We start from the raw sequence: 18,146 nt of genomic DNA on the forward strand, positions 1-18,146 counted from the left end.
AGCTAAATTCGGTGGCCTAGAGCAGCATGTATTAGCCTTCAACTTGTTCTCGTTGTCAAGCTGGTTTTTCTTTGGTCCCACAAATCCGAAGATATATGCAGCAATTTTACGCATCTGGATCTCTTCTGCGCCCTCGGTGATCCGGTACTGTCGAAAATGTCGATATATTTGCTCAAAGGGGTAATGACGCGAGTACCCATCCCAATCGTGAATCTATTGACTTAGCTTTTCCCTGTGAACTGCGCGAATGTATCCAGTACTGACCGGAATCGCTCTGTCAGCAGCCTGACAACATAATCGGTTCCCCCATAAGTTGCACATCGACACCTAGTCACTCAGCTTGTGCTCGATCTCGACCCATGGTGGCAGTTTGCTGCCTGATACCCGGCTTGCAGTAACAATACAATCCATTTCCCAACTAGTCTTGAGTATGAACAATCGCAGCATTTCCACCTGATCCATAAGCTCCACAACCGGAATTGGATTGCTTGATTATCTGCCAGCATTTTCCCCTATCCCCATATTTTGCGTTCGTGAGCACGTATGATGCTTTTTCCAAGACAAAACCTCGCAGCACCACAGGCACTAGCGGCTTGTCGAACACGATTCTCATATAAGAACGTCTGAGCGATGGCCAAACCATTGTCCACGAATCACAATATGGTAGTTTCTGGTAACCATACATGATCCAGCTCAACCGTTGCATGATTCGTCGACATATTCATAGTCCATTCATGACTTAGGATATGGACACCAGATGTATCCTGTGGGACCAGGAACGCAGTAATGCCCTTGGCAGATCCAGTCGATCCAGACGATCCAGACGATCCAGACGTGCGTGCGAAGATGATGATATGGGTACAATGGTGCGCACCCGTTGCTACTTTTTCATCCCAGTAATCTCGAAGCCACCACGATCGCGATGAGCTATAGTAGACATAAAAGTAGCATCACTCCCGTGGTCTGGCTCTGTGAGACCGAAAGTTGTCCGAAACTCGCCATGGAGGCGAACAGGAATCAACGTGCGGCGCTGCTCTTCGCTGCCAAAATGGTGGATCATAAAAATATCAGGGAAGTTTCCCACGATGCTATGCTCATTTTGCAAATCGTTTGCCAATCCAAGTCCGCCTCCATAAGTCAGATGCAAGGCTAAGTTGTGAATAATTGCTGATATCCAAGCGTTCATATGGGGGTGCTCCTCGCCCCCATATTGTTTGGGGAGTGCGAAGCGATATAGGCCCGCCTCGTCGCTCAATTTGCGAGCCTGGCCTAGGAGCGCTTCCCACTCCGGACGCGCATTGCCATCATTGTCCCAATCTGTTTGGTGATGCTCTCGTCTGTGATCGAAGAGACGGTTGTTATCTTCGGAGTGCTGGAGGGGAAGGATTGTGTAATTGATGGAAGATTCTATAGATTGAAGATGGGATTTCAATTCCTCTGGTAAATCGAAGTTCATACTGTTGTCCACAAGGTGGGTTTTTTCTATCCTTAAGTTACAACAATGACAGTCATGATATCTAGCTGAACAATTAGGTCTAAGTACTGTAGTGTCGATTTCCCTCTATTCTACCTGAGCGGACCTCGGCTTACTTACACCCCCTCAGCTTGAAGCATCTGCGAGTGCATGGTAATTGGATGAACAAGTTCGTAATAAGTATAGCTCGAATACTTCAGAAAAGTCTTTTCGCTAATCTATGCCTCCTGTGGAGTCATTCAATACAATAGTCTAGAAATGAACTCGTGCCCAAAAGGCCCGACCCCTGATCGATTATAGTTTGGGCCATACCTGGGCAGGGACAGGTCATTATGCACAACATTTGGAATATAACTTCAGTTCTAATAAATTGGCTGTAATCTAAGCCATGACAGCTGGAAAGCATCCATTCTAGCGCAAGCCCTTCTCTATCATCGGCTACCCTCCAGGTCAAGAAAGTTGTGTCAAGACTTGTTACTAAAGATTGCACACAGCCCCTACGTATCACGGCTATAGGTAAATAATTGGGCCTATGATATGATCGCGTTATAATTTGCTTTTTACTGCACGTAATCAACGTTGGAGGAGGTTTGCCCCATTTCGCCTTCCTGCAGCAGAGGGTTGATCATGAACTCGCGTCTGCTGGGTGAACTCAAAAGGGGCTTATTCAATAACAAATGGTTCTGGATATGTTTCAGCCTTCGATATGCGACGTCTTTTCAAAATTTGTCAAGTCTACATTGGCAAAAGGTTGTCATACAGCATCCAGTCAGGAACGATAATGTAAAGACGCCAGTCTCGGCATCTCCAACGAGTTTGTACCGTTGGAAGTACAAAGACAACTTTTTTACGAAACTGACCATTTTACAGGCCCACGTTTGTGCCATGGCTAACTCGTGTCACACGCAGATAGACAGTACAAAGTTATAAATGGCCCAATCAATGAGTGTCACAGCATAGTTGATGCAACAGCCGTTTCACGAGAGGCAGGGTGGTGGGTCTTATATTCTGTTCCACACGCGCAGGCGATTTGACACCGGCAGGGACTCATAAATTCGATAAAACATGGCTTTACTCGTGCGGCGAGGTATTGAATCTCGATCTATTTTCGTCCTCAATGGATCCATTTTGCCGTCCGGACTAAAGCTACAGGCGCCGTGCGACTCAAGCGTTGCAGTTGGTTCGGAACAAAACCGACGGTGTAGGGGTATATTAGAGGGCTCTCAAGCAAGACCGCCAATCCAAAACAGACTTTCCAGTAGTATCCCTGGCTGGTTCTGATTTCAATTTTCCGTCTGCCTGGGATATATGTACGACTTCAGCGGCTATTCCCAAACCAAACACTTGGGCTCTCGATAATGTGCCAATAAAGCTCTTTTGTCATACAGGAGCTCACATGGTATCCCTGATAACATGAACCTGTCATACAGGTCTAAATTGGTCTTCTCCATAACACTGGCTTTGCTTTTGCTTCCTATCGAATTGAGCAAGTCCCTTATCCTTGTGTATTAAACCCCAGAGCTTATTACATGCGACTTTTTGGGCAATGTTTTGAAGCATAGGTTCTTGCGGACAATTGCCACCTATACTTTGGGACGGATTGGTTACGGATCTATATTTGCAGACGCTGATAGATTAAAAATACGTGTCGCGTATCCATATTTGACGTGTTGCCTAGCTTATTCTGGCTCTCAAGTGGACGCTGCCTAAATTGTGCTCTTTCAAGGAATAATACACTCATTCAATGTAAAGTTTAACGAGGCGCGTTCTTAAGCAAGCGGAGAATTTGTTATTGCCCCACAGTTGACACATGTTCAGAGACCCAGTGCCGTGGCCCTATATTTCAAACACGGCTACAAATCTGCTAGGCCTGTCTCTTAGTCTAATCTACAAGTAGATCATATTCGAATTGGCCATATATGAAGTATATGGCGGAAATTGGTACTTTGTATGACTTGTCATGAAGGTACATATTCCGCCACATCTAGTTACCTACATATACCTGAAGCCTTTGCAGTACTATCCCCATACTACTATTCCCCAACACGCATTGACTCACGCTTACTTTTGATCAAGATGCATCCGGCTCTTAATTATCGACAATCTCGAAGATCCGCCTGTGATCGATGTCGCGGATTCAAATTACGCTGTGAACGTGATCATCTGAATGGCAGATCATGCGAAAGATGTCTCAAAGCTCAGGTCGTGTGTACGACAAGTATCAACCATCCTTCTTCAAATTATTTGTCGTCAAGGAACGGCCACTGCTCCTACCCCGGGGATTCTGACACCAGATTCATGAGCTCCGAGCGACATTCTGTACCTATTTTGCATAAGTCATTCAATTCGAAAGTGAAGAAGGCCGTATCATCTGGAAGCTTCCATAAACCCGACCAAAGATACAACAGCTGGCAATATCCAGAGGACTTCTCACCTTGGAATATTGAGAATCAACCCCCTTTCTCAGGAGATATGGGGTTTCAGGCCTCCACCTATCCTGAGGCATCATTGCCATTCGATCACTGGAATGAGCAGCAGCTATCATGGGCTACTGGCATTTATCCTATGGTGAGCAGCTGCCGTCATCTTTTCTCTGATGGTGATAAATCGCTAATTCAGCTCTAGCAGCCCACATTTGACAGTTTGCTATTCGAGCCTGACTATCGCCTGGATCACCAACCTCCGGCCTCGCATGCACTCGTGATGGATCTCTCTTTCAATCTCCAAGATAAATCGCACACAGGTCCTACATCCTCACTACCCTCACAGCCACCAATACCCTTAAACACAAGCCCACCATCTCTAGTCGAAAATCATTGGGATGCTTCCTGGGATGCAGTCATATCGGTAACTGAGAACGAGAAACAACGAGGAAATAGCACGGCTGATTGGAGTCCCACGAACAACTACGATGTGCGGAAAAGGCTATTTAAGCTCAACTTAGAGATGCTTGATGATCTAGAGCTTTTGGAGACTGGCTCTGATATCTTGCAACCTTCGACCTTGCTTGGAGATGATGACAGCTCCTCAGGGGGAAACTGGAGATCCCCATTTTTCGCATGCTCAACCACTCTACAAAATTCTTAGAGATACTTCAATCCGGGGTTGGTGCATCGGAAGACCCCTTACACCTTATACCCAGTATTGAATTTCCAAACGAAGAAACGAACATGTTCGAATATCTGAAACCTCTCTCACAAGGTGTGGAGCAGATCATTGAATCTACTGCATCGTCTCATGGTTCGGACCATCACACAAGCAATCCAGCATTGTCAGATCAAACGAGAGATTCATTGTCGCCAGCATGTGATGTGTCTACTTCAATGGGTATGCTCACGGCATATTGCCATCTTATTCGGGTCTATCGTGCTATCTTCAACCAACTTTATCAACTGTTTCTTCTTGTTCCACCTGCCGATGCCGCTGCATTCCTACTGCTGCCAAGCTCTCAGCACGGCCAATTTCATTTGGAGGGAAACTTAACAGTTCAAATCCAGGCGTTGATTGACTCAAGCACTAATATGTTGGGCAAAATCGAACGGGCCTTAGGGATGTCTTGTAGCGAGACGGATGGAGGTATGGGTCCCGTTGCGTCTGTTTTAGCCAGTGGCCCCTTGACGTCCGTACGAGACCACATCATTACCCAGGAACAAATTGAGTGTGGGATTCCATTGAAGGAGACAATGAGCTGCTTGCGAAAACTTGTGAGCGATCCAGTCTAGGTGTGATACCTTATTTTACGGGCTGTCTTCATATGGGCTGTGGTTGTGGGATGACAAGTGTTTTGCCGTTTGACATCCGTCCAACATAGGCGCCGAACACAAGAGAATCTAATTAAAGGTGGAGATTAACAAGCTATATAGCTTACTGATCACTTGGTGTGCTTTTTGGCTGGATTTACAGCTAAAGCTCAGATCCACGGATGTCCAATCTTGGAAGTTGGATTTATGGAAGAAAATAGAAATATAAGGCAAATCTTGGCTAGATAACGAAAGAGACTTGTGCTTCAGTGGCCTCCAGGACTAGAGACTTACGTATCTCAAAAGATGAATCTGTTCATTCCGAGCTTTGACCCCTACTCCTTTAGTGGTTGCCTTCCAGGTTCAGACCTTATCCGGCAGGAAATCCATGCTAACATATACAGAAGTGGCCCTCGCAAATTGGCATCACAACTAAAATCGAATCAATAAGCCGCCGAGTCCTACGTACTGATTAATTAAACATTCAGCTTCAGCCTCGTGAATTCCGATCCCGATCCCGAATCCGAGATTAAGTCTTACATGTGCTGCGCATACTGGAAGTTTGAATACTCATATTTGAACCGGACTTCCCTCTCAAGAATAACTGGAACCCACCGAGTCGCAATCAAACCAGTTTTATGAGAAATTATGGCTGCTCCGATCTCGAAAGATATCACCAACTTGGATGGAACATGGAGCTTGGTGCGCCTCCTTTACTTGCTAGGACTTAGATACTCTATTAACTATTTCCCCAGAACAGGAAGCTCTCTGATGATCCCGATGGAGTATTTGCTTTGGTATGTGAATTCCCCCAAAAGATCCAACTCGTAGATGACTGAACGAAAATAGCAAGGTGTGCCGTGGATTACCCGGAAGGTCCTGCGTTTTGCCAGCCTCACTTTGCATATCACCCAGTCGGTTTCACTGTCGGATGCCAGCAGCACCGACTCCTCATCTGACATGGGCTCGGTCACGACCATGTATGTGAAGCAGGTTGTACACCCTGGTGGGTTCAATAGCGAAACATCCTGCCCTCTGAACGGAATTGGGCAAGATATGTCACTTCCCATCTTTGGCGATATCAACATGCAGTTGCGATACATGAACACCGCGGATATCAAGGACGATGTGCTTCGTCAGGGATTTGAAGAAGGATGTTCCTCAAGTATAGTTATTGATGAGGCTGCCTACAATACTAAGATGGATTGGACTGCGCATGTGCTTTGGGGCTTCGAGATGATTAATGGCAAACGATACCTCACTCGCAACGCTCTTACTTCGAAGAATTCCCAGAAGGACAAGCCGGTTACTGCTAGAATGGTCTATGATTACCATGCCTAAATCAAAAATCGCAGCTACCTCATTCCTCTTGTTGCGGTCGTGTTTGAATGCAATGGATTCGAGAATCACCAGATTTGGACACAGCGGTGGGGGGGAGTGTATGTCGGCGATCTCGGCACAACAGGCTACAGTAGCCCCTTTAATTCAACTCCTAATAATATCTATAATTTGTTCCCGCTTCAACTCATACTCCCTTTTTTTTGAACAAATAATGCTCTCCCAAAACGACTCACAAAGTCCTGGACAAGTTGACTGGGGTGGACGTTAACCTTAAGAAAAACAAATGTTTGCAGTCGGAAGCGATGTTAAACTATTTTTGAAACCCGACCAAAACTGTGTCATTCATTCATTGATCTAGGAATCAACTAGCTACCCAGCGCTACACATTATATGGAAACAACAAGCTTCTTTCCAGATACCTTACCCTTCTTAAGAATTTCCAACCCGTTAAGTATGCCATCAAACCGCCCCGGAATGATTTCCAAAGGGACAGGGCTGAGCTTGCCTCCCGTGATGGTTTCCTGGACGCACTGATACCAGGGGCGAGCCCATTCTCCTATTTCTGGACGAGGAGGGATACCATAAGGCTCTGGAAGTTCAACACCGTTCCCGGATATAGCCCCTCCCATCACTAGCTCATGCTTTATGGTTCTCCGCGTACAGAGACTCTCTTGGTATTGCTCTAGGGCGCAGTACCGACCGCCGGTCCGACCCATCGCTTCGTGGCATAAGCGCAACGTTTTCGCTTCCGAGAATGGGTCAAGCACATATCGAAGTGTATTCTTGGTCGCAGCTCGGATGTCTTTCGCGCAAGTGGGAGAGTTATAATCAAACACAGAATCCGCTCCGTAGTTTTTGACCAGGTCGAAATTATGAGGAGAGCACGTAGTGATGACTCGGTGGCCACAGCTGCAACACGTTAGTTCAAGAAGGTAATTCTAGAAACAGACATAGATGACTTACAGTTTCACCATTTGAATCGCGATCAAGCCAATGGTACTGCTTCCACCATATATGAGGACATCCTCAGCCTTGCTGGCTGGGTCATCCAGCTTGCCTGGAAGCTGCAGTGACCAAAATAGCGCAACCCCGAGGGTCGCTATTCCTGTTCCTGAGAGGGCGGTGGCAGTGGTAAAAGACATTCCTTTGGGCATATGGAACGTGAAATCTGGTTCTGCGCGAATGTATTCACAGTATGCCCCAGATTGAGGGTCGGATTGTTTTGAGCCTTGGACCGCTCCAAAAACACGGTCTCCTAGACGAAATTGACCATCAGCAGCGACTTGGCTTCCCAGTGCCACAACGATGCCCGCAAAGTCACAACCATCCCACAGTCCCGGTGTGGGGAATCTGAGAGGCATTTTAAAATCACAGGGATTCAAAGCGACTGCCTTGGTGGATACAAGCATATGATGGGGACTTATCTCCGGAATTGGCATGCCAGGAGTGATTTCCAGGATCCCAGCTTCATGCTGAAGTATGACCGTTTGAGAGTCCGGGATCTTGAAGGCGTCCTCCATTGTTGACGACAAGATCCAGAACACGAAAGGTATTGCCTAAAGGTTGAATGACTTGGGAAATGAGATAAAAGTGAAAGAGAACTTTTTGGGTTCTTAAGCATTTTGTTTCGAAGTGCCCAACTTCCATCCGTTTACTTGATCAACTGTCAATGCGAGCCGGACGGGAGTGCGAAATATTTCGTGTGCCACAGCGCTAAATTGAAACTTGGCCTGGTTGCAAATTTTCCGTGGATAGATAGAATCGGTGTTGAATATGAAGCTGCACTTGCAGGATTGCAGAAGCCAGTGATGGCCATGACCCAATGGACTGATGAAACGGAGAAATAATGACAAATTATTATATCATGCTACGGAATTGTCGCGCGTTAACCTTTGGAACCTGGTGACTAGATTCTTCGTTGGTAGCTATTTGGTCGAAAGGGGCGAGCAATATATATACCGAGCCCCCGTCGATCAATTTCCAGGATCATGGTACATATTTTTTATTGTCTAGCCAGCTATTCAGTATAGAGTTATGATAGAGGATAAGATTAGATTGAATGACACCTAGAGGCTAAATAATCATGTTGTTCACGAATGGGACGGGTTTGATTTGTGTAGATCGTGAGGTCAAAACGCCTGCAGCCCCGCATTCTCCGCTTTTCCATCTCGTCATTTAATACATGGATTTCACCACCACAAGTCTACGTCAGCCGATGGGCCGTTAATTACCGATGGCCCGACACTTATCCAGCGCAATGCCTCCCTGTCAACATACTGATTGTTTCGGAAAACTCGCAAAGCGAATACAATATCGCTGACAGGCATGAGATCCAAAAACGCCCCAAGGCCTTCACGCTCACGATTTGGTGAGTATGGAGACTATACAAACAGTGGAGCTCAATTTATATTAACATTGATAGGCTGTCGTACCTGTCGTGCACGTAAAGTGAGATTATTTCTGTTGATCAAATGGTCCTAGGATTGTCTAACCTTTTCGCTTTTTGTTGAAAACAGGTCAAATGTGATGAAAGACCAGGTGAATGTGGAAATTGTGCACGCCTGCGGCTGGTTTGCTCGGGCTATGGAGCTTCTCCGGATTCACAGGCGCATGAGATTGCAAACCACAGAGCAGAGAGTTCGAAACGAAAGAGAACTTATAGGTCGTGCACGACCTGCCGTGCAAGCAAGACTAAATGCTCGGGGGAGCGACCGACGTGCCGAAGGTGTGAAGAGAAAGGTCACAACTGTGTCTATTCGGAGTCCTCGCAGCCAGGATGGATCCAGCGCGTCGAGGATATCTCAACAGACAGCAAGAAACCTCTCTCAACTCCTTCCCTCATTCCTGATCGGTCCCCGAGCAGTCAGCTAGAGCATGAGACTATGCGGCTAGACCAGATTTCCCCACATTCTCGAAGTCTATCGTTTGAGCAATCTGTCTCGAAAGAGACCATCGAGACTGCCGCTCTCCCTCTAAAATGGTACTGTTAAACCCAAAAGTCAATTGTTCGTATCTTATTCACTAATGTGTTGCCATCAGGCTGACTGCATCGCATTTGCCCGACAGAGGCAAGATTGGGCTTTTGGTCGAAGAGTTCTTCAACAACATCCACCCTTTACGGTGCTTCGCCTTTATTCACAGACCCTCATTCCTCCAAAGGCTTGACAAAGATGGCCCAAATAAATATCAGAGTCATGCACTTCTGCACATAATTTGTGCACTGGGCGGCCAGTAAGCCAGACCTTGCTAAATTTGTTCGAGGATCAAAACCAACTAACTGAATGCAGATTACATGCACTATCTTACAGTGAAACAATATCTCCTCTTCCCACCAAACACGTCCTTATGGCTGGAGCCGAATGGGCTAAGATCGCCCAGAGGCTAATTCTTGAGGCGCTTGATACAGTCACTGTTGAGAAGTTAATGGTAACTTGTACTATGATGGTTTTTAATTTTAAAAAGAAAGCTCTAACATTCGAACAACCATAGGCGTCGGTCTTACTTCATGATCATGCCGTCCGCATGGGGAACTTTGCAAATGCCTTCATGCTTAGTGGACTTATAACCCGAATGACTCAGGCACTCCAGATAAACTTGGAGTATAATACCGATGTTCTTTGCCAGAATATCGAAGTAGGACCCTCTGTCACCGCCAGAGAATCGCGACGAAGGTTAATGTGGAGCTGTTATATTATGGATGCCCTTGTTGGTAGCGGGGTGGACCAACTCACACTGGTCGATGAGAAGGATATGAAGATCCAGTTACCTTGCAACGAAAGAAATTTCATTCAGCAAATCCCCTGTCTCACAGAAACATTGGAGCCTGGTAATTGGCTGAAGTTCATACCTGGTGAGCTCGACAGCGATGCACTTATGCCGAATATGGGAATGATGGCGTATTTTATCCGCCATATCTCAATTCGCAAAAGAGTTCTGAGGTGAGTTTTGGCCTGAATGCTGGGTATAGGATCGCTGTGTAGTTGCAGATCACTCACATTGATCTCAGGTACATCAAGCATCTCGATGAAGCGATGGTTCCCTGGGCAGCAGACTCTGAATTTGCAATTCTGGACCGTGATTGTCGCACTTGGTATGAGTCCTTGCCGGCAAGTTTGCAATTCACGCCGAATGCGATCTATATCAGAAAAGACTCGTCTCAGCTTGGCGCTCTTTGCGTATTACATTGCGCGCATTATCAAACAATATGCGATTTGTACCGATTAGGGGCACCGGCGCTTTACAAACTTCGTGCCGCCTTCGACTTCCCTCCAGAGCAGCATGCCTTCCTAGGGCATTTACAGGAAGTCTTGTTTGATGCCGCGAGGGCGTTGGCAACTATTATCGGGCAGACAGCTCAACATGGGACAAGATCGTTGGCAGATTCATGGCTCCCAACAATTACATATGATAGCTGCCGGATCATGGTATACCATCTGACACAAATACTTGATCCTCGCGCCGAGGAAACAAAGATGATCACGGCGGAAACTTTACAACTTTTGAAGAGTAACATTGACGCTTTGAAACTGATGGGGTCTCTGAATGCCATCGCAAACTCACTAGTGAGTTGTCAGCCTCTGCTGGATGGATTTATCTTTATCAGTAACTAATCTTTCACCCACAGTGTTCCGCAGCAGAGACTATGTTCGACCGCTCCGGCATCGGCTCCGAGGTAGTCGCCCATAACAGCATTCCTGATGACCCATATCAAACAGTCGACGAAGATCCAAGGTAGATATAGCCTATCGGAGTTTACTAAGTTCATGAAATACTAACGTTGCCTACAGTGAAAGTCTTCCTGGGACTCCGGTTCAAAGCGCCCCAGACTATGTCCTCAATCCTTTGTCTATTTTCCGCATGGCGCGCAAGTCAATTCCGGAACGACATGCCCCAGAAAAGGCAAGCACTTCATCTGCGCCAAACAGCGCGATTCCTGAATCTAATCCTGATCTCGATCACTCAACTACCCGAAACCCCACTGAAAGCCAACCACCGGGTGCCTCAAATGATGTCGAGTTCGGCCAAGCAAGCCTTGAGGAGCTCCAGACACTTTTCATGTCGGATCTGGGGTGGACATGGCAACCGGCAGATACTGCTGTTGGCTCCGGCATTGAGGGAGCTGGTCTGATGCCATGGGCTGGGGGATATTCTGCTACGCAAGCGGAGCCTTGGCTTCCTGTATTTCCGTTTCCACAGCAAAATTGATATAAGAAACCCTCAGTTGAGAACTTGAATATGTTGAAACCCTTGACGTAAGATATACCATTCAATGGGGAACTGTTATAGGTAAGATTCTATTGTGTCTAAGGCTACTTGGCAATGAGAAGACAGTAAAGAAGCAATTGACGCAAGGAAACTTGATTGGTTATCGTAAAGGTCTCTGATAAGTATTCGTCCGTTTGGAATATAATTGAATACGCAGATAGCAGGAAATGTTGCACGAGTGATATCTCGAGCTGCATATCAGGCTCGAAAACCACAAACTGACGCCGAAGCACACAATCTCAACATCGAATATCCGACTCCAAATAGCCATGTATAGGCAAAGTGTGCTATCAAGCCCCAATGCCCGGCTTTTCTAATTTATTTTGTATGACAAAATGGTTCGATGCTAGCATCTCCCCTCACAGGCTGCCGCGACGAGGGAAAGCAACCCCGTCAATGGCAGCGTGATCGGTAAACCAGCTCACCTTATCACCACCGCCTTGGTTAACCAGGGCTGATGGGAGACTGCGACCCTCTTCGCTATCGAAGATAGCCTTCATAATATCCTTCTTACCGGCTCCAGTAGCGACGAATGCGATTTGAACAGCAGAGGTGACAACGGGAAGAGTAAGGGTAATGCGCTTGGGAGGAGGCTTGGGCGAGTTGTTCTCAGCTGCGACCCAGGCATCCTTCTCGCGCAGGAGGTCATGACCAGGGAACAGACTGCAGGTGTGGCCGTCGGGGCCGCAACCCAGAAGAATCAGGTCGAAGATAGGCAGTTTGACACTGTTCTTGGCAGCAAATACCCGCATCAAGTCTTCTTGGTACAGATCGGCCAGTTCCTGGGTATCATCTTTCTTAACAGCTTCGGCATCGATGGGGTACACGGTCGGAGCTCCGAGCTCCGCGGGGATCTTGCTCAGAAGCTCCTCCTGCAGGAGGCGGTAGTTGCTGTCATCGTGGTCGAGGGGTACAGCACGCTCATCGGCGAAAAAGATGTGCCACTTGGAGAACTGGGGGGTATCTTCGGGGGTGCCATTGCTGGGGGTAAGCAGGGCACGGGCGAGCACGGTGGGCAGAGAGCCTCCAGAGACAGCGATGCGGAAGCTATCGTGGCGGCTTAGAGCGGCATTCTGGCTGGCGAGAACGTACGGGCGCAATTGCTCCGCCAGGGTATTTGTGTTGGGAAAGCTAAGGAGGTTGGGCTGGGTGGTGGCCATGGCTGATGTGTGTGATTTGAAAGAGTAAGTCTTACAAAGTTGAAGGATCTCTCTCGTCACTCGGTGACTGACTCGGCGGGGTTGGCGGGGCGAGGGGCCACTCTCGTGGAATTTCCCACCAAAGGTGCGCCATCCATTGTGGACATGGTTAACAGGGCCGGAACGGGAGATGACGTCGTACTTAGGCAAGAGGGTGCATCTTATCTCGTCCAATGGTTCCCAAGTTCCAATGACGTTCCTTGTCTCGATCGCAGAGAGATTAGTCATTATGCACGCCTAAGGCCACGAAGTCCCTTCTATCGTTGTGATTGGTCGGTTGATTACATGGAGCTCTATCGAGGTCAGTCCTTATCTTTTCATATCTACGATGTTTCAAATGCTCGGATCATACGTTCAACGGTGGTTCAAGTTTCTAGTGGATGCAGCATATCTAAATGTAAGATCGAACACCTGAATTGCCCACCTGGGCGTGGCCCTTTCTTGCCCTTCGGCTAGAATATGGACCGAATGTATAGACGAGCAGTCTAAACGTACCGTAGATATCGAACATAGCTTATAGTGGTATGCAAGGTTAGGGTCTAACAACTTAATTCAGCGAGTCAAATCTTCAGTATAGGTCGTTGTCGCTAAAAATGTGAGAGTTAGCACTTCGTTCTTCTTAACTTGAGATAGACACCGGAAGATTAAGGCCAACACACATTCCCAACAACGCTTCTCGAGCACACCCAAACCTGCTTCAGCATTTGGTGTTGCAGCAGCTTTAATTGAAGCTGCAAAAACAGGAGCTAGGGAGAAGGTGAAGACCTTCGTTGTGTTTGGGGTATGGGTTTATCGTGAAGATATTCAAGAAGCTAAAAATGGTAGTCTTGTTTCTGTGGACCACTCAACAGTGCTTGAATGGTTTAGATTAGTATATGCGTTTCATATTCAATTTTAGATAAGCGATCCGGACTATCTAGCCTAGAAGGCTTTTGCGCGCCGTCTTCTGGCCTCCCTCCAGGCATATTGAATCCTTTGACCCACCAGTGTCCGACAATTTGTCCCGAAAAGAGGACCCTTAATCCTGTTTGTCACTTGTCCACAGCTCTTTGATAACTAGTTTTTGCAGTAAGAGCTCTGCCACTGTCCAGGGGGTCATGTATTACTACCTGGCAGTAGTCCACGATCTTGACAGAAACGTTGAATCGAGATCTTCATTTTGCTAATTTTCGGCTATGATTAATGAGGAAATTACCCAGTCCTCCATTCAGCGCGTTAGATCATTACTCAGTACCAGGCATTGAAGCATAGATGGAGAGAATGCATCAATTTCGAATGAGAAAGGTCCTATGGGTCTCATTGTAGGAAACCTTGAGAAACGGAAGGCGTGAGATGTATGCGTATGATCTCGTACCCGTAAAGTTTGCAGCAAAAATTTCATTTCTTGATCTCGGTTACGGCATTTCTCAGTAGCGATTGACGCAAAAAGGTGAAAACGGTAAGCTCTGCCCTATGGTAACTTGAACAATCAACGCAATTTGAAGACTTAACCCCAGAGGGATACAAAAAATTAACTATTCATAAAACGTTGCAAAATCAAGACCCTTCTCCTCTCCGGATCCACCGATGAGTGATGTTGAATAGGGTTATGCTGTGGCTCTGACTCATGTTGAGCTTGAGGTTCCAGCAGTTGCCTCAATATCTCTTTCTTTGGAGAAAGCCTCCGGAGTACTAACCTGTGCCTGATCTCGACCCTTTTTCAGACCAGGAATCGAGACTGCATTCAGATCCAGAAGATACATGTACCAATAGTACGTTCCTATCCACGTTGTTAGTGAAGGTTGAATTGAGGCGAGACACATGGTTCACCTACCACAAAACAGACCGCCACCGAGAATGTTTCCAATCAGCGCGGGAATGATGCCCTTCCAAATATACAAGCCAACAGTTACTTCCGGTGTGTCCAACCAAATACCAAGGGGAATAAATGTCATGTTAGCGACAACATGGTCAAACCCAAGAGACACGAAAGCAAAAATAGGCCACCAGATGCCCATTATCTTAGATGCAAGGTCATGTCCCTGCAGGCCCAAAAAGCATGCCAAACAAACTAGCCAGTTACACCCGATACCACGCAAGAATATCATGTGAAAGTCAGGAGTAACCTGCTTTTTTGTCGCATATTCAATGACAGTCGATTTGAATGGATCGGCGTCAAAGACGCCACCATCTAGTGATCGGAGATTAGGTGGGGTCCAAATTGCTGAATCGCGATTTTGGAGGTTTCACTTACAGCCAAAGAGGATGGCTACCATGAACAAAGACCCAGCCAAGTTTCCAAGAAAGGTGACCACCCAGTGGATCAACATTCTCCACCAGGGTAGCTTTCGTTGCAAGGCCGCAACGGTCGTGTACTGGTTAAAGGTTAGCATTCTAACCGAAACAGGGTGTAGATAAATATCATTTACCATGAATGACCCAGTGCAGAGATCAGCACCAGTCAGGATGATCATGCACAATCCGTAAGGAAATACCAAGGCACTGATCGTTCGAATCAACCCAGGGGCATTATCCGCGTACCACGGGGAGGCATTTGTGCTTAAAGAAGTGCCGCAGGCAAAGGAAAGCAAGCAACCAGCGGAGACAGAGCTTAAAAATACTTTGTCTAAACGCATGTTACCTTTATGTACTCCAGACCTTACCACGGACTCGATGGCCTCACGGGGCGAGAGCGCGTCGAACGACATCATGATAGATAGGATGATGAATTGCAATTCTCTCAACTGCAGGAAATCAGAAACAATGAGAAAACTGCCGAACCCCGCACATATGAGTAAGATTAAGGCGTCCGGCGTGTTGGTGGAAAAATACCCCTTGTATAGATTTACTACCTATGCACTAAGTAGATGCAATTCGTCCCTTTTTAGCCTATTGGGAGTCCTATTGTGAACTTGGGCCGCAAGCCACATCAATTAATTGGAGAATAATAAGCGGGGGATGTAACTAGTGGTATTTATGCCCGCATAGCTCCAAAAGACTGGGAAAAGATGAGGAGTAAGCTCATGTTTGTGGGAGGCGCTGCAATGCGGGGGATATTTGGGGGATATTGGCCAAGGCGACCAGTAAAATTGGCATTCTTTATCAGCCTTGGCAGCCTTGGCAAAGACGCGCCACAATTCATCTCCGCAGTTGCAGGACAGAGGTCACGGTTCGTGTCTATGTGGTTCACTTAATCAAGCTTCTTGTGCCAAGCACTTGGTTGGCCATTATGCGGTGACTGCAAAGTTGGGGAAAGCGAAATGCCAACGTCATGACGTCAAACCACCCAGCGTTGCCACAGGTTTCATGACTACAAGAAGGTCTGCACTTGTCTTTCACCCAGCAATCATCTTTTACCCAGCCATTAACGTCCAGACCATTTACCAATAAAGATATCTGCTTTTAAAAAATAGGAGTCACCATGGTGAAGGATAGAGACACTGTTATCAGGTAGGACTAGCTCCTTTTCACTAATATTTCGGCCTCGTCACCCTCGAAATCGAAACTAACAAGAGCTCATTTGACAGGGAGTTCAATGATCTCGTCAACATGAGTCCAAACGAACTGCGTGATTGGCTCAAAGAGGAACAGTCAGTTTCATCGGGATGGAATAACGATTCAGGAGAGACTATTGGCCATGAAAGGTAAATTTGACTTTTGTGCTACTGGGCACTAGCGTGTCAAAATTGACTAGTAGAACAGTGGTCGGAAGATTGTGGAAATTCTTGAGCACAACCCCGACGAGGATCCATCCGGTTACTCAGATGAAGAGATCGACCACATGCGCCGTGTGGTATCCTACTGCAAACGCCACTTAGCCCAGGAGGAGAGCGCGAAACGCAACCCCGAAAGCAAAAGTTATAGATCTCTCAAGAATTGGGGACACGATGCGCTGAAGGAGTAAATCGAAACATGACGAGATCTGGACTATGTACTTAAGAGTGGATGATGACATACACGAGGTTTGCTTCGCATCCCATGCGCGTGGAGGTCACGTGCTTCCAGAAGAACTCCTTAAGGGGTGCGCCTTGGGTATGTATGCCTAAGCAAAACTCCTAAACCAACCAGTCCAAAGTAAATCTTGGATCTCAATACTTTCAATTTCAGGGTCACTTATCTCTTTTCCTGCACACATATCTGGTCAGGAGACTTGACAATTTGACTATCGCTTGTGGCCATTTCAATTTGGAATTCCCACCCATGCACCCCGAAACAACACCCTACTTAGCCATGAGGTTAAAAGAGGTTACATAGAAGCGCCAACTTTAGATGTGACACGACGTATTCGCATCACAATTAGCCGTGCACGATAAGCTGTGGCAGGTAATGATGTTGTATTACTTCGTTACGCGCTCCTAGTCAAAGCTGCCTGGGAAGGCTGACTTATCCTCAGTGTTACACAAATTGCTTCCATCCTTCCGGAATGCTTTGTGGTAGTGAAGTCACAGAGTGTTTGCAGTTCGTTCCAAATGGAGCTGATTCACGCATGGCGTTCGTTCCAAAATTGACGGCCATGTGTGCTTACGCCATCGCCCTTATTCCATTCAGAGCTTCATCGCTTGTTGCGTCGCTTGACAGAATATGGCAGCCACTAGGCCATTGGACCAGCCCAGAGCTGGTGAATTGATGACCGACGAAGCTTCCAGGGTTTTATTGAGCTTTCAACGTTCACATATATATATCGTGGTCTAACCTTGGAAGGGGGAAAGGTAAAATTGTTAGAGAAAGAAACGATCATTTCATCACATCGTGGATTAACCTGATATCCTGGTCACCACACCCACGACAAGGGCCACGCACTCGGAGTCGGAGTCGGTCTCGGTTTTCGTCTTGATCAAAATTAACCACTATTGAAACCTGTGTTCCAAGAGCGTTGCACACGACCTGCCAGGGCGGCTTGATGCATAATGCAAGCGCGAAGGATCCTGTAGACGCAGGTTCGGTCTAGATCGGACAACGAATCCGCTTTTGTATGGCACTATTGAAACCTCATTCGTTTGGTTTGATGCCACACCTGGGCATGTATGAAAATTGCAAGCGCTATGTCGGTTCGGATTAGGCTGAAATGAATAGATTACTACTACTAAGCTTATAATCCGAATGCAAACCGGGTTCTGATCACCACTAAAAGCCTCGAAAACTGATATG

At 46.8% G+C, this 18,146-nt stretch overlaps 8 protein-coding genes across 8 annotated transcripts; 4 read left to right on the forward strand and 4 right to left on the reverse strand.

The window, feature by feature from the left end:
- Nucleotides 1-880: 880 nt before the first annotated feature.
- Nucleotides 881-1,456, reverse strand: N7503_009810 (uncharacterized protein; the record flags this gene model as incomplete). The annotated part of the gene is made up of 1 exon (XM_057069356.1): nucleotides 881-1,456. The coding sequence occupies one exon, from the start codon at nucleotides 1,454-1,456 to the stop codon at nucleotides 881-883; it is 576 nt and encodes a 191-aa protein (XP_056915967.1).
- Nucleotides 1,457-3,550: 2,094 nt separating this feature from the next.
- N7503_009811 (Zn(II)2Cys6 transcription factor domain-containing protein) lies at nucleotides 3,551-4,561 on the forward strand (the record flags this gene model as incomplete). Its single annotated transcript, XM_057069357.1, has 2 exons — nucleotides 3,551-4,042; nucleotides 4,100-4,561. 2 exons carry the CDS (start codon nucleotides 3,551-3,553, stop codon nucleotides 4,559-4,561), a joined length of 954 nt encoding a protein of 317 aa, XP_056915968.1.
- A 1,301-nt stretch (nucleotides 4,562-5,862) lies between these two features.
- N7503_009812 (uncharacterized protein) lies at nucleotides 5,863-6,555 on the forward strand (the record flags this gene model as incomplete). The annotated part of the gene is made up of 3 exons (XM_057069358.1): nucleotides 5,863-5,916; nucleotides 5,970-6,011; nucleotides 6,064-6,555. The coding sequence occupies 3 exons, from the start codon at nucleotides 5,863-5,865 to the stop codon at nucleotides 6,553-6,555; spliced, it is 588 nt and encodes a 195-aa protein (XP_056915969.1).
- A 386-nt stretch (nucleotides 6,556-6,941) lies between these two features.
- N7503_009813 (zinc-binding alcohol dehydrogenase family protein) lies at nucleotides 6,942-8,075 on the reverse strand (the record flags this gene model as incomplete). The annotated part of the gene is made up of 2 exons (XM_057069359.1): nucleotides 6,942-7,464; nucleotides 7,519-8,075. The coding sequence occupies 2 exons, from the start codon at nucleotides 8,073-8,075 to the stop codon at nucleotides 6,942-6,944; spliced, it is 1,080 nt and encodes a 359-aa protein (XP_056915970.1).
- Nucleotides 8,076-9,437: 1,362 nt separating this feature from the next.
- On the forward strand, nucleotides 9,438-11,760 carry N7503_009814 (fungal specific transcription factor domain-containing protein; the record flags this gene model as incomplete). Its single annotated transcript, XM_057069360.1, has 7 exons — nucleotides 9,438-9,535; nucleotides 9,595-9,786; nucleotides 9,843-9,981; nucleotides 10,045-10,493; nucleotides 10,562-11,117; nucleotides 11,180-11,286; nucleotides 11,343-11,760. The coding sequence occupies 7 exons, from the start codon at nucleotides 9,438-9,440 to the stop codon at nucleotides 11,758-11,760; spliced, it is 1,959 nt and encodes a 652-aa protein (XP_056915971.1).
- Nucleotides 11,761-12,179: 419 nt separating this feature from the next.
- Nucleotides 12,180-12,980, reverse strand: N7503_009815 (6-phosphogluconolactonase; the record flags this gene model as incomplete). Its single annotated transcript, XM_057069361.1, has 1 exon — nucleotides 12,180-12,980. One exon carries the CDS (start codon nucleotides 12,978-12,980, stop codon nucleotides 12,180-12,182), a length of 801 nt encoding a protein of 266 aa, XP_056915972.1.
- A 1,643-nt stretch (nucleotides 12,981-14,623) lies between these two features.
- N7503_009816 (formate/nitrite transporter family protein) lies at nucleotides 14,624-15,706 on the reverse strand (the record flags this gene model as incomplete). Its single annotated transcript, XM_057069362.1, has 4 exons — nucleotides 14,624-14,778; nucleotides 14,833-15,189; nucleotides 15,253-15,373; nucleotides 15,428-15,706. 4 exons carry the CDS (start codon nucleotides 15,704-15,706, stop codon nucleotides 14,624-14,626), a joined length of 912 nt encoding a protein of 303 aa, XP_056915973.1.
- A 713-nt stretch (nucleotides 15,707-16,419) lies between these two features.
- On the forward strand, nucleotides 16,420-16,902 carry N7503_009817 (DUF3140 domain-containing protein; the record flags this gene model as incomplete). Its single annotated transcript, XM_057069363.1, has 3 exons — nucleotides 16,420-16,448; nucleotides 16,526-16,642; nucleotides 16,701-16,902. 3 exons carry the CDS (start codon nucleotides 16,420-16,422, stop codon nucleotides 16,900-16,902), a joined length of 348 nt encoding a protein of 115 aa, XP_056915974.1.
- Between the last annotated feature and the right edge of the window lie 1,244 nt (nucleotides 16,903-18,146).

Source organism: Penicillium pulvis (genome assembly GCF_028828015.1).
Source record: "Penicillium pulvis strain IBT 33274 chromosome Unknown scaffold_8_segment0_segment0, whole genome shotgun sequence".
Taxonomy (NCBI): Eukaryota; Fungi; Ascomycota; class Eurotiomycetes; order Eurotiales; family Aspergillaceae; genus Penicillium; species Penicillium pulvis.